The following is a 17,204-nucleotide window of genomic DNA, read 5'->3' as shown; positions in this document are numbered from 1 at the left end:
TCTTGCTTCTTGGAGTCTGTTCAGGCCTTGAAATAATTTCACTACCAAAGATGGCAATAATACATGCCAAATATGTAGGTTAAATTACATTAATGCTCCCATGTCATTGCTCTCCCTCTTTTTTCCATCTTTTACAGATATTAGCTGTTTTGATAACATAAGAATGCAATCACATAAGACAGAGTCACAGAACAGACAGTATTGGAGGGGCTGCCAGCCGAGTTATGGAGCATTATCTCAGGGAGTGTTTATTTCTTTTTTAAAGTAGGTAGTTTCCTCAACCATAGTTTATATTAAATATGCTAAGGCAATGTCAGTGTATTGGAATTTCATTTGGAGAAAAAAAACACAAGAAGCAGGTAGGAGGAATTTCTTTCTGGATACTTCCTTGCAAGGTCGCAGGGGAGTTCCTGGGCCTCATCTGGGAATTCATTCCAGTTACCAAGATTTCAATCAATCGTTCAAACAAACAAGAGCTTAATTGCAGTTGACCATACCAATTTCTATACTCAATGTGACGTCAACTTTGGAGTTTGAAATAACATGTCCATTTCCATAAACTGAGGAGTATAGGAAAACACACACATCTGTTTTCAATCATAGGGAAGTGAGGGGGAAAATGCTACATAGCTTTTGCTGCCATGCCATCTGAGACATCGGTGTGGACAGAGAAATCATGCTCAAAAAGGAAATACTGTACACATCAATTTGATGGGTTACTACACTCCGTCGCCTCTGTTCACTGTGCCCTCCTGTATTTGCATTGAACGGATTCTTCCTGCTGTCTGTATGTTTGTTTGTCTGTCCCCCAAGTTCCTTTCCCTATCCCTTTGATCTCCAGTTGTTTTAAAGAACACACCCTTCATTCTTTGGCCAAAAACTAACACAGCACCTCTGTGAAATTATGAATTTAAACTCATCCCTGAAAAAAACAGCATCTTATATTGTTTGATTAGGATTTTATAGAACTTTTTTTGTTCAGGTGTGTAGAAAGTACTATAATAAGTTCAGTCTATTGTTTCATTAAGTAAGGAGGCCGCCCTTATTTTTTAAACATATTCACATGATCATGACATTCATCATGTGCTAAAAACAGTATAAAACAGTGTCATCAGAGTAACAGTAAAAAAACAAAAATGCGCGTGAAGTACCGGTACCAATACCTGAAAAAGGCCTCGCTTTCACGGTCCTTATTTAATCCTTTCTAATTTTGGTAACCTAATTCAGGTACAATTAAAAGAGACTGGCCTCGGCACCGTTTTCAAATACTGCAAACTGGAATGATACGATCACATTTACATTGTAACATTTGGTCAGATTTTTTTTTGTCATTTCTTGTCTTTTTCCAAGTGATAACAAACCAAACACACATTAAAAAAAAACAGTCACACGCAGATTGTAGTGTTGAGATTGTATTCACTTTTTTTTGTATTCGTTTAGCACACATTTGTTTTCTGTGTTGCCCTTTTATAGGGCAACGGAACATAATTTAATTTAATTTAAAATTGATACACACACCTCGATTAAGGCAGTAGAATCATGTTACTTCTCCCAGCCAACTAGATAAAATAATTCAATATGAGACATGTACTGTATAATACAAAAACCTGCTGTACTGCACATCAACAATGTTGCGTTTAGTGTCCTTCACAGATTACGTGTTAACTGTTAGTGAGCTTGTTTGAGAGTAAATAACATAACATGAAAAATGTGGTTATATATCTATTCATTATGTCGGGTTTTGACCTCATAATGTATTAAAAATTAAATATTTATTTTAACAAACCAACAAACTAAAGCAAAGTGAATTGTGTGCAAATGTCATTTAAAAATCATCCATAAAGATGCATTCAACATCACTTGGATTTTTTCCCCTCCTCTCGAAGCACAATTTAGGAACGATGCTAACAATCCATCATTCGCTTTTTCTAGTCTTGAGCGGCCAGATGAGAATTGTTAACAGGCCAACCACGGCAGCTAACGCCACGCCTCCTGTTACGGCTGCCATCACGTCTCGATAAAACCAAATACACGCCGGGCAGCATGCCTCTGTGCTGTGGATGGCAGAAAGAGGGAAAGACAATATTAAAAAAAAAAAAAAAAATAGTCAGTTGGGCATCATGAGGACACTTGCACAATCAACATCCTTATGAATAGTGAATACTTCCCAAAGTAACCATATCAAAAATAATCTCTAAATAATAAAGTCATCTCGAATACACGTTAATCCACCGATTATGAGTCTGCGTGACTTCCAGGTGATTTTGCTGCTGTATTGGAATAGCAACTACTCTCAAACTTGGCCTTTAAAGTGCACCCAATGGTTTAAAAAGCCCTCAATAATGATGTCAAGTTAATGTTTGTTTAGCAGACTATGCTTGACTAATGATAACGGCAGTTATTGTGTAAAGTCACGTCAAGTTTATTAGTATAGCCCTTAATCACTAAAGACTCTCAAAGGCACAGGTCCACAAACATAAACAGTGTAAAAGGAACGGTTCTGCAAGATTGGCCAATTTTTCCACTCAAAAACTCTCTTTATGTATTATTTTATCAGGAAAACGGTATTCGCTTTCATTTCCAATCTTAACAAATTGTTCTGGGAAAATCAATAAATAACTATCTACTCTTGTGTTACCTCTTTTTGCTCTGCATTACGGACAATTGGACACCATGTTTTGGAGGGAGTCAGCGAGGAATCAGGTGACTTAAATGTATGCCTTCGCACAGACACACTCAAATTGCACGCAAACGTCTTTAAATGACTCAAAACGGAACATTATTTAGTTAAACATATTGTTTTCTATCGCCTACCCTTAAACCTGAAACTTAACCTCCATCACAGACCCTGTGGGAGTATTCTCCACACCTAAGCGCCTACTACAGACTGACTCAAGTCCAAATCCAAATCCTAACCTCGACTATCCCGGGAGTGCACCATCTGCTGGGGACACGTGGTACTGCATCCACCACTACACAATCAGAAACCAACGTCGACTCCCCCAGCTGGCTCTACGACCCTCTTTTCACCCAGAATAGCTGTCAAAATGACCATTTCAGTCACTTCTGATTATAATGTTTTAGCTCCACCCATATTTAGTCCGAATCTGCGGGCTGCAGCATGGCTAGTAATCTCAAAAAATGGCAATCAACCGTTACCAAAATGTATGTGGACATCTCTACTTCTACCTACTTTCACCTCTGAAAATATCACAGTTAGCCTCTCAATGGCTCACTTATTAGGAAATAAGCATCTTAACTACAGTTTTTCTCATGCTGGATTTGTTTTACTTTAATAAATCCTCAAGATATATATTTAAAAAAAGCACTCTGATAGGCTTTGTGTAAGATATATTGTTCGTAAGTACATATTAAATAAAAATTTAAAAATGTAATACTCCCCCCCCCCCACCCACACACACAATAGCACAATACAGAAACAAAAATACTGATATTGTCAAAATAAAACACCCAATAAAAAAATTTCAGCATGATGGGTGTGCGCTTGAGCAGAGCAGAATTGTGTACAGATCCATCAAATTGGGAACAGCTAAGATTCAATAGAGGTCATCTAGAAAAAAAATTAGAACAGTAAACAAATTTGTCCTTATACCACTGTTATTCTTCTGAAATGAAAAGATCCAAACAAACTGTTCCTTAAAGCGCTAAAGCAAAAATGTCCCTAAAAACAGCTAAAATGGGAATGTAAACAGAGAAGTGATGCTCACCTGCACGGTCTGATACTCTGAATGATAATGACACCCAAACCATTGGCCACCTTGTCCGTGAGGCTCATTGATCCGTATACAAAGGCTCCACTTTGCTGCCAAACAAAACACACACACGCACACACTCAGAGTTGACATGACATCACTATTAAAGCAAAGCACAATGGGAGGAAACCCTCTTTTATCCCTGTAGAAAGAAGGAACATCTGCCAAAGTATGCTAATGGGAATTAAATATGGAATTTTAGACCTGTGTGGAAAATAGGTCGGGGTATAACTTGGACTGATCGCCAGCCAATCGTCGGACAAATAAAAACCAACTATTGAAGCAACACTTAATTTGTTTGGGTCCTGAGGAAAGAAAATGTCTAATTTGTGTTTCAAGACAAAAATATTTGGGAAACCCTGTTTAGGAAGAACATTAAAAACAAAAACAGCCCAGCCATGACTCAGCAGAACAAATTCTTCTTATCTTTCTCCGCAAGTTGTCACTTTTCGGGCGTGTCTTCCCCCAAACGTACCGTTTGCTCCCCGATGAGTTTGGCCGTCATGGACAGCGACATGACCAGGATGACAGCTGAGCCAGCTCCCAGCAGCACGGCCGCGCCATAGATACTCTCAGATCTCATGTTCTTGTCAAAAATCACCCAGAGGGCAAAGGCGAACACCAACAACAGGCCGATAAAATACATCATCTGAAAAGTACAGCGTGACTCACTAAAACATCACACATTCATCATATGATCTTTGGGTGCACTCACTATAAATTGACCTCCATAGTGAAAAACTACCAGGTCATCCATCACAAGTGATTGTTATCAACACTTCAGTAAAAAACAAATACATACTGTTGTATAAATGATTTTGAGACTTGTTTTGTTCTTTACTACCTTATTTTGCAAAAGTGAGTACACCCCACGGGCCAGTACATTTGGTTACTGCACAATGACAATTGAGGTTACATTGTAGGAAAGCGTCCTTTCTTCAGTGTACGTCAATATTTACCAATAAGTTAGGGCTGTACTGACTTTCGGGAGATACTGTATGTACAGAACAGATTGTAACGTTTTACTCACGCTGATGCCTACAAGCCTGCTGATCGGCTTCATGGTCAACGAGCTAACGAAGCCGCTGACATACATGACAAGCGGTATGATGGCAATGTATTTCTGTCGGACATCAAGATACATGTTAGAGCGCAACAGACAGAATTGGCATGCTGACGTGGCGCAATCTCTTACCTTTGGTAGCAACAGCGAGTTGGTGAGGTAAACAGAGATGTACGACTGGGACAGGTTGACTATCAGTCTCGTGCACATGTAGAGGAAGGCCACCTTGCATGAAAGGTAACGTGAACGAGAATCAGTCATTTAAGCACTTTATGCAATATTTTAAGGATTTGCACCTTCAGTTTCTAAAGTGCGCTTTGTCCTGGCATGGCTTTGTCATGGCACTAATTGCACCACTGTGCTGAGTTGCTGACAAAAATGATTTAATAGGATCATTTGACCTTGTGACAGGGGCACTGCCAGGGATTTAGGGTCCGATGGAAGAAAGAAAAAAAAAATCACTTGGGACCCTCCATGTCAATGCTTGAAATCGAAAATACTATTTTCTAAGGCAATGATGCCGTGACCGATCTGGGGAAATTATCCACTTTCACTTCAATTGCCTGAAAATGATTGCTATTAATTACAAATATCTTTATTCAACTATCTATGCCATGAACACATAATGACTGACAGGCCAAACGAGTAAAATGTTCTTCCAAAGAAAGAACTGTGAACCTACCAGTTGTCATTCATACAACAGACCAAGTCACGTATATCAGCTTTGTGTTCAAATTCCACACTGAATAAGTACATTTGTGACTAAATTGAGACACAGTTATCTTTTAAATATTCATAATTTTTCATATTTTTGTTTGGTGGTGTGCCATGAGATGTATTAAATGTAAACACTGTTGAACTTGTCACACAGGGACCTATTTCCTTATGGTCGCTAAGTCACGACCCACTTTTATAGAAGTTAAGAATGATAAATAAAATGTACTGTTCAAACATATGTTGAAAACATACAGTAGATTATATTTTCAAAATAACTACACATGCTTCCAAGCTCGAATCCTGTGTACAAATATAAACACCGTAGTGGCTAAAATTCTAAATTGAAGTTATATCTTGGCACTGATCTCATCATTTTAGGAACGTTCTTTACCCAATATGTACTGTGTGGCACAGAAGCGTACTAATTACAAATATATGCACTAGTACATCTGTATAGGAATACAGTTTCTGCCTGTCAAAATAATGTTATTTACAACATAAAAGGCAAATCAGACCTGAGATGCATGTTCAATATTTCATACATGGGTGTCCTCAGTTTACAATGGAGGCTTCACTACAGCGGTGACAATCCAAATTTGTACGCAGTCCAGAACTACTGTAACCTAACCGACCACGGTAGTAAGGTCATAACTATATAGTAATTATTTGTGTGAAAAACACTTTTAGGCCATAAATATAAAATATGAAAGCTGTTTGTGACCCCACAAGTTACTTTGAGGTTGAGAATGACTGTAGGGCACCTGTCAGTCATGGGGCCCTACAATCGGCTTCACTCCCAACATTCCGGCCAACCCCCGATGGGTGGCTCTGCCTTGTGATGCCAAATGTAATTGTTGTGATTTGGCTCAAGGGCTCTAGTTATGAGGGAAATAAACTGAGAGAACAAGGACAAACCAAGTCATCCGCTTATAAGCAGAATGTTTATACAGTCGGGCAGTACTGTACTAGGGTTGAATGACTTGGAAAATAATTGAATTGCGATTTGCGTTTGCGATTTAATATGTGATTATTTTGTCAATGTCCTCTTTTCATGTACTGAAATGATTATGGCATTACTGTATTTTAAAGGTGAAGTTAACCCTATAATAAAACCTATAATAATAATTTTTGTATGCACCCCCACTAGTCTCAACTCAGCATTCTGATTAATTTTGTGTTTGTAGAATATGAATTAAGCAACACAAATCCACCTGTTTGTATCTACCTCAGGTGGCGGCCATTTTGCCAGTTGCTGTTGACCGAAAATGATATCACAGTTGCTCAGGGCTCAGGCAACGACCAATCCCTGCTCACCGGTTTTCTGAGTTTGGTCATGTGACGTTTGCAAAATGAGCTGTGATTGATAAATAAAATGTAATAATAAAATAAAATGTCCTACACTCTAAAAAGAGAATTGTTGAACCAATTTAAACACACGATTGAATCAAGTTAATCCAAAGTGAATACCGGTATATTAAGTTTAATTAATTCAGAGTTCATTAAGTTAATCCAAAGTGAATCGATTAAGTTTAATTCATTCAGAGTTCATTAAAATTAATATATTCACTTTGGATTAACTTAATTCAATCGTGTGTTACCAATTGAAGCAATTTTTTTTACGTTGGTCATTAATTCAATTTGCAATCTTACTTACATTGGCTCAACAATTCTCTTTTTAGAGTGTAATTCAGTGGTCGGCAATTCTGGCCCGTGGGCCAGAATTGGCCTGCTGCCAATTATATCCAGTCTGCCAGACTATGTTGTTTGGAATAAACATGATAACTAGGAAGAACACAATATTTACAACATTAAAATATGCCTCAATGGCATCGTGGTCTTGTTTCGGTACAATATAATGTGCCGTTCTGTTTAAAATGTAATTTTGTTTGGCATGTTGTTTGGAAGCACTCCGCTTCTATGTTTGATTGGCTGCCTGACCCAAGTAAAGATGTGACCACATAACAACAAATGCACTGATGATTGCCAGACTGGACTACGAGATAATGTAAACAAAAGCCAACCACGCCCACTAACTTTTTTACATAAAGTGAAGCTTGACCCCCAGAACTGTGAAACAGAAGATCTGACCAATAGACTGCCCAGAAATAAGCTAATAAAACAGAAAGCTAGATTAATAAACAAAAAGTATCATTGTAATGATTGGAGCAATATAGCATTGTGCTACTTGGACGTATGAGTCAAATGTCTGTCACCTCACCTGGTAGAAGGAAGGCTCTTTTAGCCAGTGTTTCCACTGCATCACTCGAGCAGGCGGTGCATCCGCATCAGGGGAAGGTGCGATGAGCGGATCATCTCCTGACTTCTCCTTTGTGCCAATGTGAAATATGAACGAGAACACTGCTCCAACGCCCAGAACGATGAGAGCCAGCATCTGTTGTGCACAGGAGAGCACAAATAAACAGTGGTGACGGACAATATCACATTCCACTTGACTGTGAAATCAAAAATGTGCATCCTGCGCCTATAGGAAAATTGCATTGGAATGCCATTCAAATCTTACCCGAAAGACAGGAATGTCCGCCGAGCTCAGGTTGTCTGTGATGTCCTCTTGAGCCAGGAAGTGAAAGAGAAGAAAGGCCACCGTGTACACCGTGATGTTGGCCACCACAGTGAAGGCGTACCTGCCAAAATGCACAGCAATACATTCAGTTGACATGTTATTCTAGATTTAAAAAAAGATATATTAGCATCTGAGCTAAAGTGCTACATGTTGGGCAATGTAATAGAAAGCCCCATGCACAGGTTCTTTCATTATAGTTGTTGACGCCAGTTACTTCCACACAAGGAAGAAATGGATGACTAAAAGATACCGGATTCATTTTTACACATTAAAACATTGTGTCACATGAGTTTATGGCACATCCACAAATGACAAAACAGTCATGTAAATGGAAAACCCAAGAAAGAGGTCACATTGCACAGTGAGTAATTGCTGCTTCTAATCAGACATTCAGTACTAGTCCATAGAATTATCAACATAGGTAAGAATTTATATTAGGGTAACAATGTACTCTAGTAAAAAGATCAAATCAGAACTATATTAATAAAATATTTCTTCATGTGAGCTTTTCTGATTTGCAGGGTATTTGATACTGAACGCAGAAAATTTTATTTGGAATCGCTACTGCCATATGTGGCCGGAAATGAAACTGCATTTTCCTTTCTTCACAAAACGCACATTACGTCACATCCGCAGACAGAGGGCAGAAAATTTGAAACCAAATTTCCATTATGAACAGCTAAGGTGTTAATCTACTAATTAAAAAATATATAAATGGTCATAAATGGTCAAATAAAAAGGCTATTGTAAAGATATTTTGGGCAAATTGTTACAAAATACAGCATTAACACATAGGCTTGCTTAAAAAAATAAAAAATAAACAAGTGATTGTATAGTAGCCTAGTCACCAATCATGCAGAAATGTTAAATGGAAGTCAGTACATACCTGCCCACAATTAAAGTGAATGTTTAACCTCAAATAAAGTTCACCTGATCTACTAACATTTTGTTGCCATTTTCCGTTATCTACATCTTAAAAGCAACCTCTACTAGCATTCAATGGTTTAGAGTCTTTATCTACTGGAATTGTACATTAGTAGTCAAGAGGAGCATTTGAAAGAGGGCAAGAACTTGCAAGGCACTGCGCACAAGCATGCATGGTAGCGTAAAATGTACTAAATGTTCATTGTCCCTGCCAAATGTCATTCTGTTGTACTAGTGACTGACTTTCAGCTGTGGAACCTGAACATATTAGGGAATTCTGAAAATAATGCTCGCCACAGAGGGAATACAAAGAATAGTCGGCTCAATCCAGCTGAAAAACACTTGGGATCAGCTTTGGTGTGCTCTCTTTGCTCGAGTGGCAACCATAAGAAAGGCTTTCCAGTGGGATAGAAAATGCATTGGCAAGAGGTATTGTTTCTACAGAGACGTTATCACATAAACAGGACGTGAATTTCGCCTAAACATTTTGAAACCAATTGTGATAATAACGTACTGTCCGAAAACAAAAGGTCATCTATTGAACGAGAATTTCAGCACAAGAACCACACAAAACAACATTTCAGCAAATCAGCCAAAGAATGTCATTGCAATTGCAGCACTTATATGAACAAACCAAAAGGAACAACAATTTGACCCGTCTTTCTCCCATTTTCCCTCCGCATACTTCTCGGTGCTCTGGTCAGTTTTTGTCATTTTGAATTTACAAAGCTGTCTGGGGTCTCAGCAATTAATTTTCCATAAAATAAAAAATAAAATAGAGCTAGCAGTATACTAATAGACAGAGGAGAAATTATTTGGTCTTATCATGTGTGGTAATATTAATTGGGAATTGCTTCAAATTTTAAAGTTAACTGTTCCATTTTCAGGGTTAGTTGTAAAGTTATTGCAATTTGTAGTGCTTTCATTACTTACATTTGTCACTGGCAATCAAAGGAATTAAGTACATTTGTTTTTGAATTAGGTTTAGTATTATAAGAAAAATCTACAAATAACAATTCAAGAACATTTCCGTAAAAAAGTGTAAGTTGTAAAGCATATATAATGCACTTTTTTTTTTTTAGAGCTCCAGCCTCATATTTACTCATTACTCATCTTTTCTCCACAACAATTTAGGCCGTCAGTGCTGTCTTAACTTTTAAGTTTATCAATAAATAATAAATACATGTACTGTGTACATGCTCTTAATACTCTTTAATCTTTTTTTTTACTTTTACATATTCTTTTATTTTGTTACTCAATCATAGAATATTTTTACTTTCATATAACAATTAAAGTATGACTACCACAATTATAAATTCAAAAATTTAATGCAAATAAAAGACAACACCGTAAACCCAAATGTTCATAATAATCAAATAGATTATATACAACTTGAGAGTATTGTGTACTTAAACTACAACTAACTTAACTTTTCGAAATTGGTGTAACTATATGCTTTTATGAGTAATTTGTACAAATCATTTTTGATTAAATTGAACTACACTATTTTAGGGATATGGATAACTTTAAAACATTAATTAGCTGTAACTTAAATAAAATGTAGTTACATTGAGGAAAATAAATATTTGAATACCCTGCAATTTTAAGTCCATCCAAATTATAGAGGGGTCTGAAATTTTCCTCATAGGTGTATGTCCACTAGTCTGTGAGAGTCACAATCTAAAATAAAAACACAGTGAATCACATTGTGCTGAAAATAAGTATTTGAACATGTGCCAATGAGCAGGAATTCTGAGCCTAGAAATCCAGACTCACTCGCGGCTTTGCCGGAGAGTGAGTCTGGTCAACTGCCCTATCAGTCGCATTTTTAAGGCGGGGCAAACCTGAGCTAACAGACATTGGACTAAACCAATGAGCGAAGAGCAGACGTGACGTCAGAAAAGCGACTCGTTGAAGTCTTTTATTTATAATTTTTTTTGCGCAGATGGAGTAAAGAATCCAACTGTTTGCATCTGCTGATTTGGTCTAATGGGCAAGCGGGCCTGCCTTTAGGACATCCATGATGTCATAGCCCACCTGTACGCGGTGAGCTCAACCTTGGCGCTCTCACTGGACACCAGCTCTGGGATGAGGGAGAGGTGTGAGATCTGAGTGGCCGCCCAGCCAAACTGGAAGATGACGATGAAGGGGGCGAAGTAGAAGACTTTGGCCCATTGGGGGGTGTTTGTCGAGCAAGCCAGGCAAGGGTTGAAAATGAAGGGAAAAGATAGGACAACACAGATGGTTCCTGGTGGAGAGGAAAAAGATGGTTTCATCAGATTAAGAATCGATTATAGTTTCAATAAAAGCTATGCTTACAAGGTTAATTAGGATATATTTGAACAAATTCAATGCTGCAAAATCTGTTTCAAGTAATAGTTTGAAAAATTACCCCCATGCTATGGGAAGTGCATGTGTGTAGCTTCCCCAATGCTAGTTCTCGAAGGCCAAAGTCCTGCAGGTTTGAGATGTTTCCGTCCTCCAACGCACGTGATTCTAAAGATCAGGATCGTTATCATTCTTCTGCAGAGCTTGCTGATGAGCTGATTATAGGAATCAGGTGTGTTGGAGTAAGGACATTTCTAAAGTCTGCAGGGCTCCAGCCTTTGAGGAACAGGCTTGGGGAAGCTTGACTTTGTATTTGGGAGAATGTCATGTGCTGCACTAAAGATTAGTCATCTGACTTTATGATGAAGAAAACAACAACAACCATCCTTTATTGTGCTTCAGTGTAACATTAAAAAGCAATTCAAAACTATTTTGTAACATTGAGACAAAACGACCTACTTTAACAGACAAAACTTTGGTTGGAATTTTTCGAGGAAAAAAAACACGAGCATGTAGGCCAAACACAGCTTTGAACCCCAACTTTTTTTTTTTTATAGGAACCCGATAACCCGTGCATTTCAAGCCAACCCATAGACAATGTTTATGCATAAAACTGGTCCCTGGTACAAAAAAAAGGTTGGGGACCAATGTTTTAAGAGAAGAAAAATAACACTTAACAATCAAGATCATGTGGTTAACTTAGGACATAGGTGTCAAACTCCGGTCCTGGAGGGCTGCAGTCCTGCAGGTTTTGGATGTTTCCGTTCTCCAACACAGCTGATATATGATCAGCTCATCAGCAAGCTCTGCATAAGCCTGATAACGATCCTGCTGATTGGAATCAGCTTGTGTTGGAAGAGGGAAACCTCCAAAACCTGCAGGAATGCGGCCCTCCAGGACCGGAGTTTGACACCTATGACTTAGGATGTTCAGAATTATATATGGCGTCCAGACGGATTTGAAATCTTTCCACTCTGGAACCGGTTTCAAAAGTGATTGGTTTCAAGCTCCAAAACCGCGCCATCATGTGGACGAACAGCTTAAACAGTAAGAAACTTGTGAGATACATTGAAACTGGCTTTCGTGTGGACAGGGCGAAATGAGAACCCACAAACACCTGCTGTTGACTCTCTAGTACCCCCCGCTGCCTTCTCATTTTTCATCTTCCTCCCTAATTGTTCTTCACACAGCCTTTTAATGAGTGGCCCTGAAAAGATAAATGTAGTACATATTTCTAGTCTAATTGGAGATAGAATAAACAACACAAATTTACAGTACATGAAAAAAAAAATTGTGGTGCCGGTCTTAGGAGTCATGTTTGGTGTGGTCAAATGTCTGCTGACTAACTTAACTAGTAATTATGATATCAAAAGCAAACATCTGTTAAAACCCCCCACAAACAATGCTCAATGTTTTACATTAGAGGTATGATATCACGGGTTGCTCAAAGCACAGTCATCTGACTTTGAAAATAATCTTGTTTACTAACACGCCCGCAGCCAATTGGGATTTGGGGACACATTATATGAAGAGGTTAGCTCACACTTGTAGCATCTTTAGACTGTGACGTGTCTGCAGCTTTTTGCTCTGCAGCTGATATTAAACGCACAGCAAGTCCCCTATTCTCATGATACACTGTGTTCCACAAAATTTGACATAATTTCATCTATTGTCAACTCAAATGAATGTTAACCTTGAATTTTAGGTTTTCATTTTTGTTTTTAGGGAGGAGATTGGCATACACTTTTAAAGAAAAGCCATTTTGTGTGTTAAAGTAGCATTAAGGAACTTTTCAACCCTAATAAAATATTTTCATTACTCTTCTGATGAAACATCAATTTAAAACTAGTTGAATGGTACCTTTGTTATGGCCTGAGGGGGTCTTTATCATTTTTACTGGCACTCAGCAACCTTGAGGAGGATGGTAGGAACACTACCACACAAAAAACTACAAATGTGCTGAATGCTTTATGGCATACCTCACTTCCCCCCATTTGTTACAAAGACAAAAGTCAATTTGAATGTCGACGCACGATTACTGCTTTCATGGCAGAAGCTGCAAAACAACTGAAAAGTTTTGTCTGGGGAGATAAAGAAAGAAAAAAAGAGAAGCTACCTGCATAAAAGGATCAAGATTGGCCCGACTTTCACTCGCTGTCATGAGCTCAAAAACGACACAATGCACTTGTCCTCATGAGAAATATGGTCTTCCTTCAGGCATAACGACTTTGTCCATATGGCGTCGCCATAATCAACGTAAACTGAAAGTTTCTTAGTTTTACTTAAAGAGTACGTTTGAAAACAAAAACAAACAAAAAAATCCATATAAATAGACCAGTTGGAAAACAGAATTGAACATGGCAACTACTCGCCAGCTGCCTCCGGAGTCCCACAGGGCAAACGGCCCGATAGGACTCCTGCTTTAGCTTGACGGCATCCCTCCCCATTAAGACAGGCACCGACCCCCGTTCCCCCCCGCCCAAATTTCCACAAAACTGTCCCGATTCAGCTTACCCCCACCACTTTTTTAAATTTCAAAATGAAAGTCAAAAATTATGTTTTGTTTAATCCCCCTCTACATTACCGCTTCAAACCATTCCAACTTTAAAGAGTTAGGCTCATCCCTATACCGCTTGATTTTCAAAATTTCTGAGTAAAAGACAAGTTATGATTTTTTTTCTTAGAATGTTTTTGTTTTTTTACCAATTGTAACTGTTGAGCTTGCAGTTGTACCTGCATTCTAAATTTCAAAAATAAAAGCTAAAAATTCAATTTAGTTTACCGTCTCTAATTTCTACATTTTTGACTGATTCAACCCGCTCCAACTTTAAACTGTTTACCTTAACCCAATTTTAAAATGTCTACATATTCACCTTCCGTTTGCATACAGTACAGGGCAGGCCAAACGTTTGGACACAACTTCTTATTCAATACATTTGCTTTATGTTTCATGACTATGTAAATTGTAGATTCTCACTGAAGGCATCAAAACTATGACGACAACTATGACAACTAACGCACACGTGGAGTTATGCACTTAACAAAAAAGGTGAAAATAATAAAATAAATATATATATAGCCACCCTTTTCTCTAATTACTTATTTTTTGCATTCTCTCGCTTCAAAAAGTAGTCACCTGAAAGGATTTTCCAACAGTCTTTAAGGAGTTCCCAAAGGTAAAGAATGCCTTAAGTATGCAAAAAAGTAACCAGAGTAAACGATGGCTATTTTGAAGAATCTATAATATAAAACATGTATTCAGTCATTTCACCTTTTTTTGTTAAGTACATCAGTTCATACATAGCTTTGAGCCTTCAGTGAGAATCTACAAAGTAACCAGTCATGAGAATTAAGGTAATGCAATGAAGAAAATGTGTCCAAACATTTGGCCTGTACTGTATATATTGAATTGATAAATTCAAATCAACTTCAGCATATGTTCAGCAGCTTCAGCTCATCCTAAATCATTGTATATCATTCAATTTTTGTTTAGTCAGCCTTCACGCGCAATTTCTCCATAAATTGCATTCTCGACTTAGTACATAAATGAGTGTGTGGGTGTGTAGCTCTCTCTTGCCACCTGTTATGCGGTTATATTTTATTGAAGAAACCAAATAAAACCTATATTGTTGTTGCCCTTTTGCACAAAATTAAAACAAATGCTTGCGTTACTCACCCAACAAATGCCAGCTTTTTCTCTTGCCCAGTCTCATGCCGGGAGTTCTGTCGGATTCGTATCCAATAATTGGCGTACATACTCCGTCTGCTACCTGGCCGATGAGCAGCAACACGCCTGCAAAGGTGCTCCGGAGACCCAGGACCGAGTGCAGGTAGACCAGCAGATAGGTGAACCACATCGAGGCGCACAAATCATTGAGAAAATGCCCGGCGGCATAGCACAAGCGCCGGCAGACCGACAGCTTCCTGAGCTCCCTCTCGACCGGGACACACGGCTCCATGATGGCTTGGATTGGTGATTAAATTGTCTTTATTTACGATTTTGTGATGTCCTTCTCGTATTTACAAATATACAATAGTTAGACTAAAAAAAGAAAAAGAAAATGAACAGCCCCCCTTGCTAAACGTTCACGAAAATCTGATGCATTAAGCATCTAATTCAGCGTGAAGGATTATGACACAGTGGTTCCCCACCCCAATAAACTAACACTTAAAAAAAAAAAAGAAGTGAAATGACTATGTTGAGCGCTCCATCATACATTGAGGAGGAGCTTTCAGGTCAAGGTTACGTTTCGAGCCTCCTCCTCGATACCGAAAAAATGACCTGACGACTTTGCTTTTCAACGCCGGAAGGCAATGTAAAGATGAACACTAAAGCTGAATGCCTTTCACTCGTGACCAAATGCACTTCCTTTCTTTTCCCCGACAACACACGGAGGGGAAGTGCTGCTGCTGCTGACGAAAGAAAAAAAAAGGCACCTGGTGAAACTTGTCACTCAAGTCTCAAAACATGTCTCAAAATATGTTGGCATGTTCACCACTGGCTCCAAACTTCCGTTTTCGTCTTTTCTTGACGCGCGTGTCGTGGTTCCACTTCTCCATTCGAATCACAAATACGCAGTGACACACGTTCCACTCAAATGAGCAAACTAAAGAAAGACAACAGCATAACATTTGAAAGACAATCCATGGCCACGTTGAACTAAACAATGCCGAGCAAAAAAAAAGTGCAAGCTAGTGTTTCGAGATGACGTCTATTTGCATTGTGGGAAATGAAGTCCACCCTACACGTCTGAAGCAATCGTGACGTGTCCCAATTTGGAAAACCGTCGGGGAGGAAAAAAGGCCTAGGTTAACATTATGACACTGTATAATATCCCCAATACACAGCAGTACGTTAAAACAGGTATAACTGACAATTTTAGGGCAAGTAAACAACCCCCACACTGAAACAACTTTTTTTTTAAACACACAAAAACGTATGCAATCGTATCCCACCGGATATCCGGTTTCTTATGACAGATTAAAATTTAATTTCAGTTGACTTCGTGAGAAAGAGAAAATGTCACAGACTGATTATATTGTGCTGTAGTGGCTGTAATTTCCAGTGCTATAAAAATGCTCCGCATCTTTTTTCCCCCCTTTCAGGTGTCTTTATAACCAGTTTATATGATCAAAATGTTAACCAAAGAAAGCACTATGATGCAATGTAGTTTTGCACCACCGCAAACCACAGTAATAAACCGTTTACAAAATACCTCTGTCAATCAAAACCAAGCTTTACCTTTTGTAACAGTAAACATATTTTTAGCTTGTGCATGTGTACGTTTTGTTAAGTCCTACATTGTATTCCCTTCACTGCTGTTATGATGAGATCACGGTGGAAATTTGCTTGCTGTTTTGTTGGTCTAAAGTCTCTCTTAAAAGTGATAAGTGGGCCGAGATCAGGTGACAAATACATAACACGCACGCACACTCCCATGACATCTTTTACAACTCCAACCATCATCTGGCTTGGCCACCTGCATTGACATCCTCTTTCTCCTCTCAAGATCATCCATGCATTATTTTCTATTAATTGTCACCTGTGTGTACATTTAGTTAAGATAAAGTGACATGAAACTGTATTTTGAAAGCAGCCAAAAACCAAAACCCATTAGTCATGATTTTGTCATGTTCTGCTACAGAAATACCATTATGTGAATTGCACAAAGGTGCATTATGACTGTCTTGTCAAATGTTATGAACATGTTATGAACACACATAACCCATCATCACCTCACACAGCAAAGTGTATCCTGCTACTGTCTTCCACAATAACTCCAAGTCTGTGCACGCAAGCACACATGCATCCATCCAC

The 17,204-nt window shown here is 38.5% G+C and overlaps 1 protein-coding gene across 1 annotated transcript; it reads right to left on the bottom strand.

The window, feature by feature from the left end:
• Window positions 1-1,396: 1,396 nt before the first annotated feature.
• On the bottom strand, window positions 1,397-17,122 carry mfsd12b (major facilitator superfamily domain containing 12b). The gene is made up of 9 exons (XM_086088774.1): window positions 15,063-17,122; window positions 11,096-11,306; window positions 8,075-8,195; window positions 7,772-7,945; window positions 4,969-5,061; window positions 4,804-4,896; window positions 4,249-4,422; window positions 3,729-3,823; window positions 1,397-2,054 (listed from the first exon to the last, which is right to left on the bottom strand). The coding sequence occupies exons 1-9, from the start codon at window positions 15,343-15,345 to the stop codon at window positions 1,916-1,918; spliced, it is 1,383 nt and encodes a 460-aa protein (XP_085944900.1). The 5' UTR covers window positions 15,346-17,122; the 3' UTR covers window positions 1,397-1,915.
• Between the last annotated feature and the right edge of the window lie 82 nt (window positions 17,123-17,204).

The sequence above is a fragment of the Leptonotus elevatus genome, chromosome 11, assembly GCF_054856555.1.
Source record: "Leptonotus elevatus isolate MCC_2025b chromosome 11, RoL_Lele_1.0, whole genome shotgun sequence".
Classification (NCBI taxonomy): Eukaryota; Metazoa; Chordata; class Actinopteri; order Syngnathiformes; family Syngnathidae; genus Leptonotus; species Leptonotus elevatus.
Note: the sequence above shows the minus strand (reverse complement) of the source record. Positions and strands in the feature narration are given on the sequence as shown.

Excerpts from the sequence above, each read along its gene's own strand:
- mfsd12b (XM_086088774.1), bottom strand. The coding sequence starts at position 15,345 with ATGGAGCCGTGTGTCCCGGTCGAGAGGGAGCTCAGGAAGCTGTCGGTC. Across the intron at positions 8,196-11,095 it reads GTTGAGCTCACCGCGTACAG|GTACGCCTTCACTGTGGTGG; the intron begins GTGGGCTATGAC and ends GCATTTTGGCAG. Across the intron at positions 4,423-4,803 it reads GCAGGCTTGTAGGCATCAGC|ATGATGTATTTTATCGGCCT; the intron begins GTGAGTAAAACG and ends TGTACTTTTCAG.